The sequence below is a fragment of the Crotalus tigris genome, unplaced genomic scaffold (genome assembly GCF_016545835.1).
Source record: "Crotalus tigris isolate CLP2741 ecotype Arizona unplaced genomic scaffold, ASM1654583v1 scf7180000017666.379230911805:20528666, whole genome shotgun sequence".
NCBI classification, from domain to species: Eukaryota; Metazoa; Chordata; class Lepidosauria; order Squamata; family Viperidae; genus Crotalus; species Crotalus tigris.
The window spans coordinates 1,339,456-1,355,983 of NW_024096552.1; the positions used below are offsets into that span (position 1 = coordinate 1,339,456).

At 39.4% G+C, this 16,528-nt stretch overlaps 1 protein-coding gene across 6 annotated transcripts in view; it reads right to left on the minus strand.

The window, feature by feature from the left end:
- GRB10 (growth factor receptor bound protein 10) overlaps window positions 1-16,528 on the minus strand; it is a 359,795-nt gene that overhangs the window by 191,446 nt on the left and 151,821 nt on the right. For 5 of the 6 annotated variants that reach the window (XM_039336399.1, XM_039336398.1, XM_039336397.1 and 2 more), the window contains exon 3: window positions 11,392-11,488. In XM_039336399.1, the coding sequence (XP_039192333.1) occupies window positions 11,392-11,488 (97 nt within the window). Of the gene's footprint in view, window positions 1-10,304; window positions 10,899-11,391; window positions 11,489-16,528 lie in introns of those variants that run through there. The other variant, XM_039336401.1, reaches the window with a different exon arrangement.

Here is a 16,528-nt window from a genome sequence, read left to right on the forward strand (position 1 = left end):
ATATATACAGTACACTTATGGGTATATACACATTGTTTTTAATCTATTATTTTATTATTTTTAAAACAATAAATGAAAATGAACAAAGTGCAAAAATAAAATAACACATTTTTTAAAAAACTGAAGTAAAAATACAAAAAAGGAAAAAAGTACAAAATGTCATTTTAACATTAGTTACAATTCTACATATATTTTTTCTAATGCAATTATTATTCAAATACACATTTATGTTACATTTTTGTAACTATATTTTTTCTATAAATGAGTCTCATATTTCATTGTATTTCTCCACCTGAAATCTATGTCTATAGGAAATCCACTCATAGGTGGCAAGTGCATTAGGCCCTCAATCCATTGAGTGAAAGAGGCCACACATTTATCTTTCTAATGTTGCAATATCAGTCTTTTGGCCCTAGTAAGAATACAGAGAACCTATTTATGATGTCCAGTTGTCATATTCCAAGAACTAGGTATGTAATTCAAAAAGTATTCTTGTCACACAATCATATTTATCATATTTAATCATCTATACAATCATATTTATGTAATCCACTACTTTCTTCCAAAACTTAAAATAAAACTAATAGAAGCTTTTTGAAGAAGTATTATTCTATTACAACAAAATACCGTCCTATACAATCCTTTTCTATACAGATATAGTGTACTCCAATAAAGTCTAAATATTTTTTGTTATGTAAGTCTTCCATGGACATAATTATTAAACCACTACCAGGAAATCAAGGTGTCCCCCAACCCCTAATGCCCTGTCACTTAACAACTGCAACAGGAAAAGCTGGGATTGTAATAATTGAAAGAGATATGTGGGTGTTTTGGTTAAGGACACAACTTACAACCAAAATTTCAAATTCAATTATTGTCATAGGTTGAGGACTATGTGTACATGACTACCCAATGCCTCTATCTCTATTTAGAGTCCTAAAATAAAAATTGAGCATGACTTATTTTAGAAAAAACCAAAAGTCTTTCAACTCTGTATTTTTTTCAGATCAATAGTTAGTGGAAGATGCTTTATCTGAACATTTCTGGCAGAAAAGCAGATCATGTTCTGCAAAATACTGGTGTATTTTAATTTATTTATTAAATCCATATAAAGTGGGAGGCTGGGAAAATACTGATTGTCTGACAGAAATTGTGGGTGAAAGGGAGATTTTCCTGTTCCCAGACGACACTTAAATTTAGAAATGCCAGACCAGCATGATATCCTGTTTTTAACTCTGCACATGATATATTGCAAACTGCCTATCACATGAAATATTGCAAACTGCTAAAAGCATTCCTATGTTAAAATAAGGAACTATAGATTATAACCATGTCTAGTAACCTTCCTATGTTAGAATAAGAAACTATAGAATGTAACCATGTATGGAATATGTCCTGATCAGGAAATACTTACATATTGAGGGTTATAAATATGATCACCCATGCCCCTGTTGAGTGTTCAGACCCTTTAAGCTGTGATTAGCTCTCTGAACCTGTGCAATAAACTTTCCTTCCACAAAAGAGCTGACTCAAGTCTCTCACTTCTACAACAGTTTCTGGTGCATTGGCTGGGAAACTGAGTGAGGAGGACGAAGTGAAGAGTGATGCTGGAATAGTTGTGGCTTCTGGAGTAGTGACAAGATCGGCTGCGGCGAGGGCTGGGGCTGCTAGACCAGAATTTATAGCTCCCCTGAGGCAGGTTGATTAGGCAGTGCCAGACCAGCAGGGAGCCGTACAGATTAAGTCCATGTTTCAGTATGTTCCTTTCACCACAACAGATTTGTTAAATTGGAAACAGCATTATGGTCCATTGTCTTCTAAACCTGCCAAAATGGCAAGTTTGTTTCAGACCATTATGCGAACCCATAATCCAACATGGCAGGATGTGCAGCAGTTGTTAGATACTTTGTTGACTCCTGAGGAAAGGGAAAAGTGGAAGGCTGCTGTTAGGCAGTGCCTGAGAGATAGATTGCCGGCTGTTCAGGATATTCAGCCAGAGTTGGACACAAGGGCACCAGAAAAGGATCCAGAGTGGGATGCACAAGATCCAGCAAAGATGAGGTTGCTGAAATGGTTCGTTTGTGTGTGGCTAGACCTAAAGGGAAAAAGCTTAAGGTTGAGACTAAAAGTTCAAGGAATGTCAGGACAGATTTTAGGACGACCGGTTCTACAACCTGTCACTTGTGTATTTAAAGGCTCAAAGATTCAACATGAGTTCTTATATGTCCCCGAATGCCCGGTGCCTCTGTTAGGTAGATACTTACTTAGCAAGCTAGGGGCAACTATTTCCTTTGATGATGGGCAACAAACGCTTCAGATAAAACACCAACCCGAGGCTATGTGGAGACTGTTGTTAAAAGAGTTAATACCTCGGTTGGCTGTCCTTCCTTTATCTCTTCTGACAATAGTCCTGAATTTGTTCATCAAGTCAATCAAGCAGTGGCTACTGCACTTGGATCTAAGTGGCAGTTTCATAGTGCTTTCCATCCTCAGTCACGTGCAAACTCAGAAAAGATGAATCGCACTTTGAAAGAGAAAATTATAAAATTTGTGCTGAGAGTCATCTGAATGGTCTGACGCTTTACCTTTAGCTCTATACACTGTGAGATGTGCTCCTCATAGACAGTAAAAACTGTCCCCATATAAGCTGATGTTTGGGCGTCCTCCTACACTGCTGAAAATAAATTTGGCTGGATGGCCTGATTTGGGCCATCAAGGGGGAGTGTGGACTCTGGAAATGGTGCAGGAGCTGAATAGGCAGGTAGAAAAACTTAGAAACTACGTTACTGAGCAAACACCGCCTAGATTAGTAACAAGATGTCATCCCTTTAAACCTGGAGATAAAGTGTGGGTGAAACATTGGAAATGTGAACAACTGGAAGGGAAATGGAGAGGGCCTTATGAGGTAATAATGGCCTCTCCTTTAGCTATAAAGATTGCAAAATCTAAGTCCTGGATCCACTGGACCAGAGTCAAGGCGGCAGCAGATCCCCTATGGACAGTGACCAGGGACCCAAAGCTTACTCTTAAACGTGTTTAATGAATATTTTATTGTTTGTATAACAGATATTATAGTAGTACAAGTGTATCCTGCACATATATCTATGGCTGTTCAGCTGGAATTCAACACCTCTGCTAACTGACTCCGGAAGCTGGCTTTCTACGCACGGGAGAAGAAAGGATGAAAGAATTATTATTGCTTTTATATAGTACTATTGTTGCATGTAATAATGTTTGTCTCTTTAATCTAGGCCAATGGAGCAAGCCAGAAGAGGCTACCAGTATTGTTCAGTCTTATGCTATAGGCACTGGCACTTGTGATGGTCACCCCCCTATTGGTTTTTCACCAGAATGCTGGAATGGATTTTTGCCTCATTCTTGTCAATTTACACTAGTGTTTGACAGAATAGTTAAAGAAACTTGCATCACTAGACAACCTGTCAACCCAGAAGCCTGTCAATATGCTGGATATATTCTTAGGAAAGGCATATGTGTTAGGGCCCCTTATAAGAAGCCTCCTCCTCCTGTAAAGTTGGAATGTGGGCCTCCTTTATTTTGGGGTTGGGAGCAAGTTACCCTAGTCTCGCAGTTAAAAACGGGATGGAAGGGGACTTGTATTGTACGTGTAATTCCAGTGGAGTTTGGAGTCACTATCTGGAAACCACAAAGGAAGCGGCCAGAGAGAAAAAGAAGTAAAAGGTCCAACCAGAATAAGGATGTGCCCCATCCACTGGAGACAAGGATGCAATATAATTTGTGGGTCCAGTTGGCTAAAATAGCCAACACAACAGATTTTTGCCTTTCTGAAGCATATGACGTGGAGAATTTACTGTCCACATGTTTAATACCAGTGTGTGTTCCAGTCACAGTGGCCAAGGAGTTTGGTCACTATGTGTTTAAAGGGCATATAGGGTATGAAACACTGTACAGTTGGGGTCGCATTTCTAAGTTTTTGCCACCCGATGCTCTAGCTTTACATACTCCTAACGTAGCCATTCCAGAAGACTTACAATGTGCACATATTACAGGTTGTGAGCAAAGTACACCCCTACCTCATTGCCTGAAAGTGAGCCAAGAAAAGCTAAATTGTACATCTTTCCAATCAGTGTCCTTTGGTTATGCCAACATATGGTTGCCCAGGGGAGTGGTTCTTTACTTGTGGAAAAAACACTTTTAATTATATTCCTGCCAATCTAAGCACAACATATTGCTGTCTAAGCAGACTGACTATCTTTCTACCAGACAGGTCACTTTTTACCTCCTTCAACGTCATATGCTATAAAAGGGCAGAAATTTTGGATGAGGACTATGACTCCTCTCGTACTCTTCTGAATGCTGCTGAATGCTGCTGAGATAGCCTTGGCTATCTCATTGGTGGGAGTTCCTGCACTGGCTGTAAGAGCTCATGTCAATATAAACTCAGTGGCCTGTAACTTGGCTAAAACTATAAATGCCACTTCAATAGCCTTCTCTGCTATCAATCAGGAAATGGTAGAACTACGCAAGGTGATTTTACAAAATAGGGCAGCTATAGACTATCTCCTGCTCCGCCAACATATGGGATGTGAGGCCTTTGAGGGGATGTGCTGTTTTAATCTATCAGACCAATCCCCAGTTATAAACAAGCAGATTAAAGTGCTCCATAAAATGGCATTGGATTTGCAAATAGATTCCCTGGGAAGTTGGTGGAGTAACTTATGGTCTTGGCTCCCAATGGGTCTTATTGGTACTATCATAAGAGCAGTAATCATTTTTATGGTTATTCTGATTAGTAGTTGTTGTCTCATGTAATGTGCCTTTTCATTGATGCATAACATAACACTGCCAAAACGTGTGTTACTACTTGCAGAAAGAAAAGCAACTGCTCAAGTTATGGCTATGTGGGAATTCAAGAACCAGGAATATAATAACATACATACATCAGACCCAAGTATTACAGGTTGAAACTTATCTGCAAGGTTGAGATAAGTCTCAACAGGGGGGAGTAAAGTGGGAGGCTGGGAAAATACTGATTGTCTGACAGAAATTGTGGGTGAAAGGGAGGTTTTCCTGTTCCCAGACGACACTTAAATTTAGAAATGCCAGACCAGCATGATATCCTGTTTTTAACTCTGCACATGATATATTGCAAACTGCCTATCACGTGAAATATTGCAAACTGCTAAAAGCATTCCTATGTTAAAATAAGGAACTATAGTTATAACCATGTCTAGTAACCTTCCTATGTTAGAATAAGGAACTATAGAATGTAACCATGTATGGAATATGTCCTGATCAGGAAATACTTACATATTGAGGGTTATAAATATGATCACCCATGCCCCTGTTGGGCGTTCAGACCTTTTAAGCTGTGATTAGCTCTCTGAACCTGCGCAATAAACTTTCCTTCCACAAAAGAGCTGACTCAAGTCTCTCACTTCTACAACACATATGCTACCCATCTCTCTGATAGTGTTTTATGCTTTGTATTCATTTTCCTTTCTATGTAGGCACAATCATTGATTTTCAATGTCTTTTATAAAAAAGAAGTCATCAATTAATAATGTAAAGAAACTAAACATACCATATGTTTTCATATAAGGCAGAGGTCCCCAACCTTTTGGGCACCAGGTTCTATGGAGAAAGATTTTTCCACGGACTGGAGAGTACATGGTTCTGTGTGCTGCCTGCATCCCATGGATAGGGTTTTGCTTGTTTGTGCAGACCGGCTGCTGGCATGCCGCATCCCAGTACCAGTCCACGGACCAGGGGTTGGGAACCCCTGATATAAGGATCATAGGCTGTATATTAGTTATATGACTGAGTGCACATAAGCAACTGAGTGTTAGGAAAGTATGTTCCTAATGGTTATTGGATTACTCCCTACACACTAGTAGGGCCTTTTTGCATCACTGATATGCATAAGACCAATTTCTAAATATTTATTTATTTATTATATTTTAAAGTGTCCATCTTGCTCACAAAGGGGCTCTGAGTAATATACAATGTACAATAAAGGACTATATATTTCTTATATAAAGGAAATAAGATCGTTATAGATACAGAAAATGCCTTCAATAATTTGAACTGGGTTTTCTTTCTTCAGGTTCTGGAAAATACGAAATTTGGAAAAAACTTTATAAAACGAATGAGATCAATCTGCAAAAAATTTAAAGATCTTTAAAACTGTGAAGGCATGCCCACTATCCATTCTCTTGTTTATTTTGGTTCTGAAAATACTGAATTAGAGTTATAAGACAAGATATGGGAGTAAAGATAAAAAAAGAAATTTACAAATGAGTTTGTATTGATTCTAGAATATCATTTAAAGGAATTAAAATATTAAAAGGAAAATTAAAAGAATTTGGTGCATTTGCAGTTATTGATTAATAAAGAAGATAAAGATGTTCACAAAAAATGAAAATAGAAGATCAAACAGAACTGATGAATGAAAAAGGTTTTAAGAATGAGAAGAAGGTATAGTACTTTATCATTGACGGTATTTCCTCTACTTTCAGGGAGGTCTACTATAAAGTCCATAGCGATTTCTTCCCATGGTTGAAAAGGGTCTGCCACTGGAATTCCCTGGAATTCTTTCATGGTGGCACATACAGTACAACTCCTGACATAATTTTCCACAACCCGTTTTAACCCCAGCCACCAGAACTGCCGGCGGATGAGATGTAAAGTTTTTAAATATCCAAAGTGTCCAGCCTGTTTTACATCATGGCTGTGTTTGAGAGCGTTAAGACGGAGGGCTTCTGGCAAGTACAATTTCCCCTCCTTCCAATCCAAACCTTCAATGCATATTAGGGAGGTTTGACTGTCCTTGAAATACTGATCGGTGAGGAGCTTTTGTTTTATTTTCTTTGCCCCAGGGCAGTTTGTGGATTGGAGATAATTGCTTCATTAATCTCTTTGCGCTGGTTTTTGTACTGGAGCAGTCTGGATAGAGCATTAGCTAGGAACTTTTTCCCTCCCAGAATGTACTTTAGAGTGAAGTTAAAACGATTAAAGTATTGTGCCCAGTGTACCTGTTTCGGGGACAATTTGCGGGAAGTTTTCAGTGCTTCTAGATTTTTGTGATCTGTCCATACTTCAAAAGATACCTTGCTCCCTTCTAGATAGTGTCTCCAGTTTAATAGAGCCCATATGATTGCGAAAGCCTCCTTTTCCCAGATCACTCACCTCCTTTCACTCTCAGTAACTTTTTTCAAGGTGTGGGTGCAGGGTTGCAAGGTGTGGGTGCAGGGTTGCAGTAATACTCCTATGGCCATGTTGCTGGCATCAGCTTGCATTACAAAGGGCTCCCTGGGCAGGGGTGCTTTAGGACCGGCTCAATAGCAAATAGTCTTTTTAGATTCTCAAAGAGGTTTGATAGCCCATAGTCCATGCTAATGGTTGGCCCGGTCACAGTTTCCTTCCTCCTTTGTCTGTTTTTAGTAGTTCTGGAAGGGGCAGGGCAATCTCAGGAAAGGAGGGGATGAATTGATGATAGAAGTTGGCAAAACCTAGGAAGCTCTGGAGCTGTTTGTGAGTCTTTGGGGGCCACCATTCAATTACAGCTTTCACTTTGGCTGGGTCCATTTCAATGCCCTCATTGGAAATTCTATAGACAACATAATCTAATCAGGTCTGGTGAAAATCACATTTTGACAGTTTAACATAAAGCTAGGCATTCAATAGTTTCTTTAACACTTCTCTCACCAGCTTTATATGATCAGTCATATTTGTGCTGTATATCAGGATATACTCAAGATACACCAGAACCCCTTTGTATAGCTGTTCATGTAGGACCTCATTAATCAATTGCATGAATTTGGCTGGGCCCCCCTGTAATCCAAATGGAATGACTTTGAACCAATAGCTCCCCATGGAGCAATTGAATGCAATTTTCCACTCGTCTTCCTCCTTTATTCTCACCCGGTAATATGCTTCTCTCAGGTCTAATTTAGTGAACACTCCCCTTAGCCAGGTGGGTTAGTAAGTCCTTCAGGATGGGGAGGGGGTATTTATTTTCCACACTCACAGCGTTGAGACCCTTATAGTCTATACAGAGATGAAGAGACCCATCTTTTTTTCTTTAAACAACACAGGGGCTTCCACAGTAAACTTGGCCTGTTCAATGAACCCCCTCTCTAGGTTTTTGTTCACGTATTGCTGCATCTCCTCCATTTTGAGGGGGGACATGGCGTACATTCTCAGTCGTGGGAGTTTGGATCCCTGCAACAGTTCAATGGAACAATCATTGGGTCAGTGGGGAGGCAGGGTGTCATATTCCTTCTCACAAAATACCTTTGCCAGGTCCCTGTACTCGCTGGTGGCAATGAGGCAGCCATGTGTGTTCGCTCGTTGGGTGGGCCAAAGTTTCCTATATTGTCTGTTGAATCAATAGGAGGCTTGGGCCCTATAGGTAACCTCACAGTTCTCATTCCCTCCTCCCACCAAATAAACAGCTTCCATTTGTCCAACCAGGCTAATCCTAGGATCACAGTCTCAGTCATTTTTGGAGCCACCAGGAAACGAATGAACTCCCAGTGCTCTCCTAATTCTAAGCGTAGGGGCTCAGTTAATTGAGTGGCTAAAGTCCCTCCCATCAGGGAGCTATTGACTTGCTCAAACCTCACAGGTTTGGAGAGCAGCTTTGCTCGTATGCCTATTTTCATGGCAAATGACAAGCTAATGATACACCGGGAACATGCAGAATCAACTAGCACTTTTAAGTGTGCCTGTGCTCCCGACTTAGGGGTTATGAGTTTGGCTGACAGTGAGAAAGATGGGATGTGTCAACTCACCATCGGGTTGTTCTCTCCTTCGTCTTTGCTTTCTAAAGAGGGTAGAGCGGGGGTGGATCTAGCCTTAGTCCCAGCATCCTCCTCCCTGGGGGATGTGACTTGGGCAACCGGTTCCTATGTGATCCAGTTGGATTTCTCTCTCATTGGCTGCTGGGTAGGTTTCTTTCTCACTGCTGTCCAGGTCTACTCTGCTGTTGGGGGTAGGGGATTGGGCAATTCGCTGCTTGATGTCTCTGCTGTACGCATTGGAAGCACTTAATTGGCAGGCCTGAAGGTGCCCTGGTTCCTTCAGCAGTCACAGCAATTGGAAGTTTTCGGGGGGAGGGTTGCCATTAGGGTTGCTCTGGCTTTGGCTCAGCTTCAGGTGGGGAAGGCTTCTTATAGCAGACAAGATGAACTGCTGCCTGGTATCATTCTTGCAGCTGATCAGGTATAGTTCGATAGATAAAGGCTTGAGAGAGGTGATTGTCCAACCCTTCCCTGAAGTGATGGACTATGGACTGCTCAGGTCACCTCTCTATCTGACCAGCTAACTTGCAAAGCTCTCATATGTACTCCAGGGCAGGCTGCCGGCTTGTTTTATCTTCTGGATTTATTCTTCTACTTTGAGGGCAATGGATGGGTCCTCAAATCTTTCTCTCAGTCCTAGGAGGAAGAGATGTGGATCCTCCAATTCAGGGGTTTGCTCATTATATAAACTGTTTAGCCATTCGGATGCCTCCACCTCTAAGTTGGATGCAATCACATCGATCATAGCGGTTGGGTCCGGGCAGAGATAGATCCAGCGGTTCAAATGAGAGCGCACTTGGTTGAGAAAAAAAAATCAGCTTCTCTGGGTCTTCATCGAAGGTTGCTCTGAAAGGTGGAATAATCATTGGCTGCTGGACTCTCCACTGTGGTTGTTGCACCCCCAGTTGCTATTGGCCCCAATCTGGCTGCTGATTCAATAGCTGCTGGGGCCCCTACTGTGGCTGTTGCACCCCCAGTTTCTGCTGGGGCCCCCACCCTGGCTGCTGCTGCATTTCCAGGGGTGGCACATTTGGGGTCTGTTGCCATTCCCCCTGCTGTGAGTCTGCTGGGAGGTGTGGCATCCTCAACCACTGTACGGCCTCCCACGGCCTCGGAGGGGGTTGTTGTTGGAACTCCATCATCTGCAGGCCCCTCAGTAGTTGCTGTACATTATAGGGTGGCGACCAGCCTCCTTGCTGTGGTCGTCCTCCCACCAGCTGCTAATCTCCTGGCTTCTGCACCACCCCAAGCTGTTGCAAGGCCTCTATTAGCTGGTACAAACTCATCCACCTGCGGGGGCTGCCAAACTCCCCACTGCTGTAGGGCCTCAGACTGGGGTTCTCTCTCTCTCTGTGGAACTGGAAGCCCTGACAGGGGATTTCAGGGGCTGGAAGGCTGTCTGATCTGCAAAGGAGGGGCTGGAGGCTTCTCTTGGCAGGAGCTGATTTCTGCTTCTCTGCCCTAGCCCTTCAAATCTCTCCACTGGTTGGCTACGAACTGCACACAGGCATTCCCACTCACCTGAGTCCTCAGTGGCAGATATCCTGGTAGCTCTCCACAGGTCTGCTTTTGAAGTCTTTGTGGATAGCAAGGCAGTCTCGAGGCATCTGGAGTCTTCTTTGGGCTGGGCCCAATCTGACAACCAGATCAGCTCTCATAGATGCTTGGGTTTTGCCTTCAGCTGGGAGTCCTGCAAAAGCTCTTCCTCCCCCAGCTTGTTTGCTGTCACTTCCCCCTCCCGGGGTAGTAGCTGCTGCTGGGTTGCTGGCTTCGAGCAATTTTTTTCTCTCCATGATAAAATCTTCTCCTGAATCTTTGTCAGCTTCCCTCAAGTCTGGGGACAGTGACTGGGGCTCAGGACCCCTAGAAAGTTTGGAAAGTTTGTAGATTTTGGCTTAATGTCATGATTCCGACAGATGAAACTCTTCAAAAAACTTTGAGGCATTGTTTACCTTAAAGAATCATTATTCAAGCAGCATAGCTTCGGTACGTACATAGTTGAACCCAAAATCTGACTTCCCCTCACTTCAGCACATAGATTAAAGCAAAATTCCCTCCTACAACTAAAATTTTTAAATCATATTCTCCAATTAATTTGAAATTAAAACTGTCCAGTTTTTTATCCTGCCACGCCTTATCATCTCTTATTACAATATTTTATGCCTAACTAACTCCCATCACATTCCTCCCCTTCCCCCCAGTATCATCTAATTCTAAGAGTAAAGCATAATAAAGAAAAAGGCTGCATCTCCTTATGTTGTCAAAGCAAGAACATCCAATGTTAGCAGCATTGACATATACACTATAATTTTGAAACTTGATACTTCAGGCTTGATACTGATTTGTTCTGAACATGGCCAGAAAAGTTTCAAGCTTAAACCTGGATTGTTCAACTTCAAACCTTTTGAGTAAAGACAGATCAACTCTTCTGAACTAGAAGAATGGGATATTTCAACTACAAAATATTTTGAATCCTTCTTGTTTACCACTTTCCTCAGTATTTTGCCAACTGGAAAATATTATAATGTTTAAAATTGTATGCTGTTGTTGTGTTGCTGGTTTTTTTCTTTTTCTTATATGCCTAATATATATGTCTTATTTCCCTTACCTCCTTGCTGATTTAATGAAATGCGACTTGATTGTTTTTGGTATTCAGATTCCACTAGATCTCGACCTGTATGTGCTGACGTCTGATCAATAGAGTCCTAAAAATAAACAAAAAAGAAGAAAAATATTACTGATAATTGCCATTCATAGTTATCACAGTATTCAAAAGCTGAAAGTGAATTCTTTCCTTACATAAGATTCCTCTATTTTTTTTTTGGGGGGGGGAGCAGAATTAATTTGAAACAAGTTCACAAATTTAATCCTTGATAAGATAACTACAATTCAATTTCCTTTTATTCATTTTCAATAGAACAGAGTTATTTTGTGAAACCTGGCTACTAAATTCCAGCCAAGCAAAGCCAATATGCAACAGGTTTCCCTTCAACCTAATTAATTGTTGCACAAGTATTATATTTGACCTCACATATTAAACCTATAAATATTTATAACTGCTACATATAATTTGTATTTAAGAAATTTTAAAAGAATGAAAACAATAAACATTTTTAAACAGAAAAGTAAGGAAAATATTTTATCTTTTTTTAAAACACATTTTATTGGTTTTTTTAATTCTTAAGAAAAAGTACTCAGGACACACCGTGATGTTTGGGTAATCAAACATTCAAAAGTGAAAACATATATAAACAACTCAACTCAATACATTCACTGTCCCCTCTCTATTTCCCTCAAATAACACAATACGTTTAAAAATATTCCATTTCTACTTTAAATTTCTATTACTGCTAAACCTGTTTTAAAACTTTATCAGTTTACAAATACCATAATCAAAGTTAACTTTAAATCAACAAGTTATCAATTCAGGTACCCCTTCCAGATATATTCTAATTCTTAATCTCTCACACCCTTCATTTTATCACCAACCTCATTTATTTCTTCTTCCACTACACAATAGATATCCTAATTAAAATAACATATTAATCTACCCTACACATATATAATCCCACAATCGATCAATCTCTTTAAGATAACAAAATAATGTGAAACCTTAAATCATTTCAATTCATTAAACAAAATTCAAATTTCCTCCAATTGATTATCATGCTTTATCACATCTATGTTATCATACAAAAAGGTCATTTTACTAATTTAAAACACTCACTTAATTATTGAAACCATCCAAATCTAAAAAATCAATATTTTTTCAATTCCAATACATAATAATTTTCATCAAAATAAATCTATTATTCCAAAAAGTACATTCTTAATCTATTTAAAATATCTTCTAATAATCACCCTCCTATATATCTATTTTCTTACTTCTAACTCTAAGTCTTAATCCTTAAAACAGTCCATAAATGCAAGATTGCCTTTTAATCCATTACACAATTTTAAATTTCTCTTTTCAGTCTGATTCTGGCTTTTTTTCTCTTAATTCTGTAGTAAACTCTTTTATTGTAGCACATATTTCTGCAGTAGCCTCATAAATCTTTTCCAATATAAGTTTACAGTTTAATTGTAACTGAGGTTCCTCCATTTTGATAGTAATTAAAAAGAGTCTCTTTTTTTCTTTTTTGTGGAGGCTATATTTAATAAAAGTTAGGCAGTGTCCACACCCACAATTCCCACAGCTGCACAGCTTATCTTTTCTCTTCAAAAATAATTTGAAGGTCAGATCTATTCCATCTTCAAAGCATAACCAGAAGTTGCAGTATTAGGTTTTTGCAACTAGGTGTCCTCAGTAGGTTAAAAAAAGATCTTTTCCAGACACCATTTCCTTTTTTCTATCTTTTAAAGTATAATGTGAAAAAAAGAAATAATCTTCCAACATAAGTACAGTCCTTAAAAAGAGAAAAAAAAAATTTCTGTACCCCCCAAAAATATGGAAATAAAATATAGTCTTTAAAATTTTGCTCTTTTTTATACAACACCTTTCTTCCCAAAAATGTAGAAGCTGCTTTTTCAAGCCAGGGAAATAATTCCAACAATGCTCTTACAGGCACAAAAAACAAAACAGAGTAGAGAGAGTAGCAAGGAAAAGTCTCACCCGGATTCACCACAGAGGTTCCTACAGATTAGATGTTCTTTGACTTGCGGTTTGAAGCGGCAGGGTGATCGGCCATTTTACTGGCCGATCTTCTTCTCCGTTGGCCCTCAGAGATAGCATGGACAGCTGGAGGAGCTGCTGCTCCTCCGCAGCCGAGCAAAGCCTCCTCGACAGAAGTCGCACCTCCAGGGTGACTTTCGACCTGCATAAGGGTCTATCAGCCGAGGGAAAACTAGCCGACGAGGAGACGAGTCTCCCTGTGCGACTAGAGACGCCGCGAACCGGAACCGGAAGTCTCGAAAATATTTTAGCTTAATGCTACAATGTAAGTTTTCAAGATGCTTACATTTTCTAAAACATTTTCTGTTGGCCTAAATCACTGGATAATTCTATTATCTGATGCCTATAATCTGCTCTATCATAAATATACATGATATATAAATATTTGACTTTATTTCCTCCTATAGTTCAAAGAAATTTAATATAAACAATACCAAAAAATGAAAATAAATCAGAATAAATCATATTCAAAACCAACCTAGCTGATGAAAATACCCTTGTACATGCTACACTATTTATTACCATAAACAGTACAGCACAAATAATACAATATCTAAAATTATAGCAACATTCTTTCTAATATGAAGAGTTTTTACATGAAGAGTACCAAACACACCTAAAAAATTGCAGCAACTTGAATTAAATATGGATCCAGCCAGAGTTTTATTTTATATCCAGAATCAAATCAGAAATAAATATACTATTATCCATCCTGGAGAAAGTATGGTACAATGTAAGAAAATATGAAAAGTGTTACCTCAGGGATCCATAAATGTATAGGCTCTTCAGGAGCTAGGAATTTATTAAGTATAAAGAATGTGACATGTTTCCAATAGATGAGACCAACTAAAACAGAACTCTGAGGCTGGAGGTTTTCTTTAAGAACATATTTATTGGCTACAAAGTAATGGCATTGTCAAAAGTGAAACCAATACTAAAATTCCCTCCAAAAAGTTACAGTATATAAAGTTAAACTTCCCACCTCATTACTATGCAATCAACTATGTTTCCCAATAGATTAGTTTGGCGAGCTTTCTAACAGAAAGCTCAGCCTCCCAGTCTAACAAACAGAAATGACCTTGATTCCCACAGGACAGAGAAGAAAACAGATCCTGTAGAGCAGGGCTTTTCAACCGGTAGTACGAGTACCACTTGTGCTACTTTGCCACATGGCAGATGGTACGCTATTGCTAGCCAAGTGTAGCAGGGGAGGGGAATGAGCTGAAGTGAGCCAAGCCTGAGGGAGGGGCAGCTGCAGGACTGTCTGGGCTCGGCAGAAGCCTCAGGAGCCAGCAGGACTCTAGCTGATTGGCGCTTCCAGAAGCAGCTTGGAGCTGGAGGTGAACTGAAAAAAAAGGAGGGGAAGAGAGGAGAGGCTATAAAAGAATGTAGTTTGGGTGAGGGAAGGGGAAAAAAGACAACAGGAAAGGTTTAATCCTTTTAAACAAATGTAATTAGTTTTACCCCCTTTAATTGAGTCTGTCTGTGGCTTTTAGAAAGTTTTCTTTGAAGGTAAACAGGCTTAATTTAAAGCTAAAGCTTTTCACAATTGCTGGAGCCTTTCAGTCTATAATTGTAACATTGTGACATGTGACACGCCTGAGGCAGCTGAAAGAGAAAAAAAATGGAGTTTGTGTTTCTTTATTTTCTTGCTTTGCACTTGATTCCTATGTTTTTAAGGGTAAAGGAAGGGATTGGGGGGGGGGGGCAATCTACACTGTGGAAGAGCTCAGAAGGGCAAACCAGCTAGCTCAGGAGTCTACAAACTTAGCAACTTCAAGACTTGTTGACTTCAACTCCCAGAATTCCTCAACCAGCCATGAGGGCTGAGGAATTCTGGGAGTTGAAGTCCACAAGTCTTAAAAGTGCCAAGTTTGAAGACCCTTGAACTAGCTGGTAGTGGTGCATATTAATAAACATGGATAAATTTATCATACATTTGTCAGTGCAAAGGGAAAGTGATTCAACAAAGGAACAGTTGAAGGAACTGAAGAAATTAAAACTGGTACTTTTTTCTTTTTTCTACAGTTTGTAATATTGTATTAGATTATAGAATAAAATACAAAAATACAAAAGCAAATAGTAGGACACAATGGGGAGGAAAAAGGGGGGGAAAGTGAGGGGGAGAAGTGAAAAAGAGCATATTTCCACTGTTGCAGTAGAAGGAAGCATTAACACTGAACCTCAACTTTTTACTTTTCCATAATATTATAAACTAGTCATTTCTATAATAACAAATGAATCTAATCAGTAAAACCCAAAATCCCCCCCCCTTTTTTTTTAGTCATCAAGTTTTTGACACCTTGCTAAGCACTGGAGGTACTCAAATATTGTCATGTCCTAATAGTGGTACAATCTGTGAAAAGGTTGAAAAGCCCTGCTGTAGTGAAATAAACAGAGAAGTTAGGAATCTCTGGTTTCTGAGGATGCTTATCATAGAAAAATTTTAACAACCAATCTGCTTTGACATCTGTACTTTTCATCCAAGTTGCTCTGACAATGGATATCTCTTCCATTGTACTAAGTACTGTAATCTCCCCTTGTATAATTTAGACTCATTTTATTTCAAAATGAGTCTCCCCCTTAACCAAAAGGGGACCAGATGCATTCTTAGGAATTGTTCTTAAGGACGACTTTCTGTGAGATTTTAGCAAACTACAATGGAAAATGGTGGATTTTCCCCAACATGAGGAAGTTGTAGCTCCACTATCACAGGATTTATAATTCTAACTATAGGAAAAGGACCAAGAAATATTGGTCCCATTCTTGCTAGGTAATTTGAGTCTTAAATACTTAGTTGAAAGACAGACTTTCTCCCCCACCTGGAATGGTCACTGAGGGGATTACTTCTTTTTTAAAAAAAACTTTAAAAAAAAACTTTTTTAATAAAGATTTTATAAATTTTCTGTTACATACATATATTAATTTTTCAACCAATGTGCTATCTGGTTTAAAAATGCTAATACATATTCAGTTCCTAATCCTTCATTCCTTCCTCTAGCCATTGATAAAATAAATCCTAAGCTTGGTAATATTCTGTTTCTTCTTTATCTTTCAGTCTCATAGTTAATCT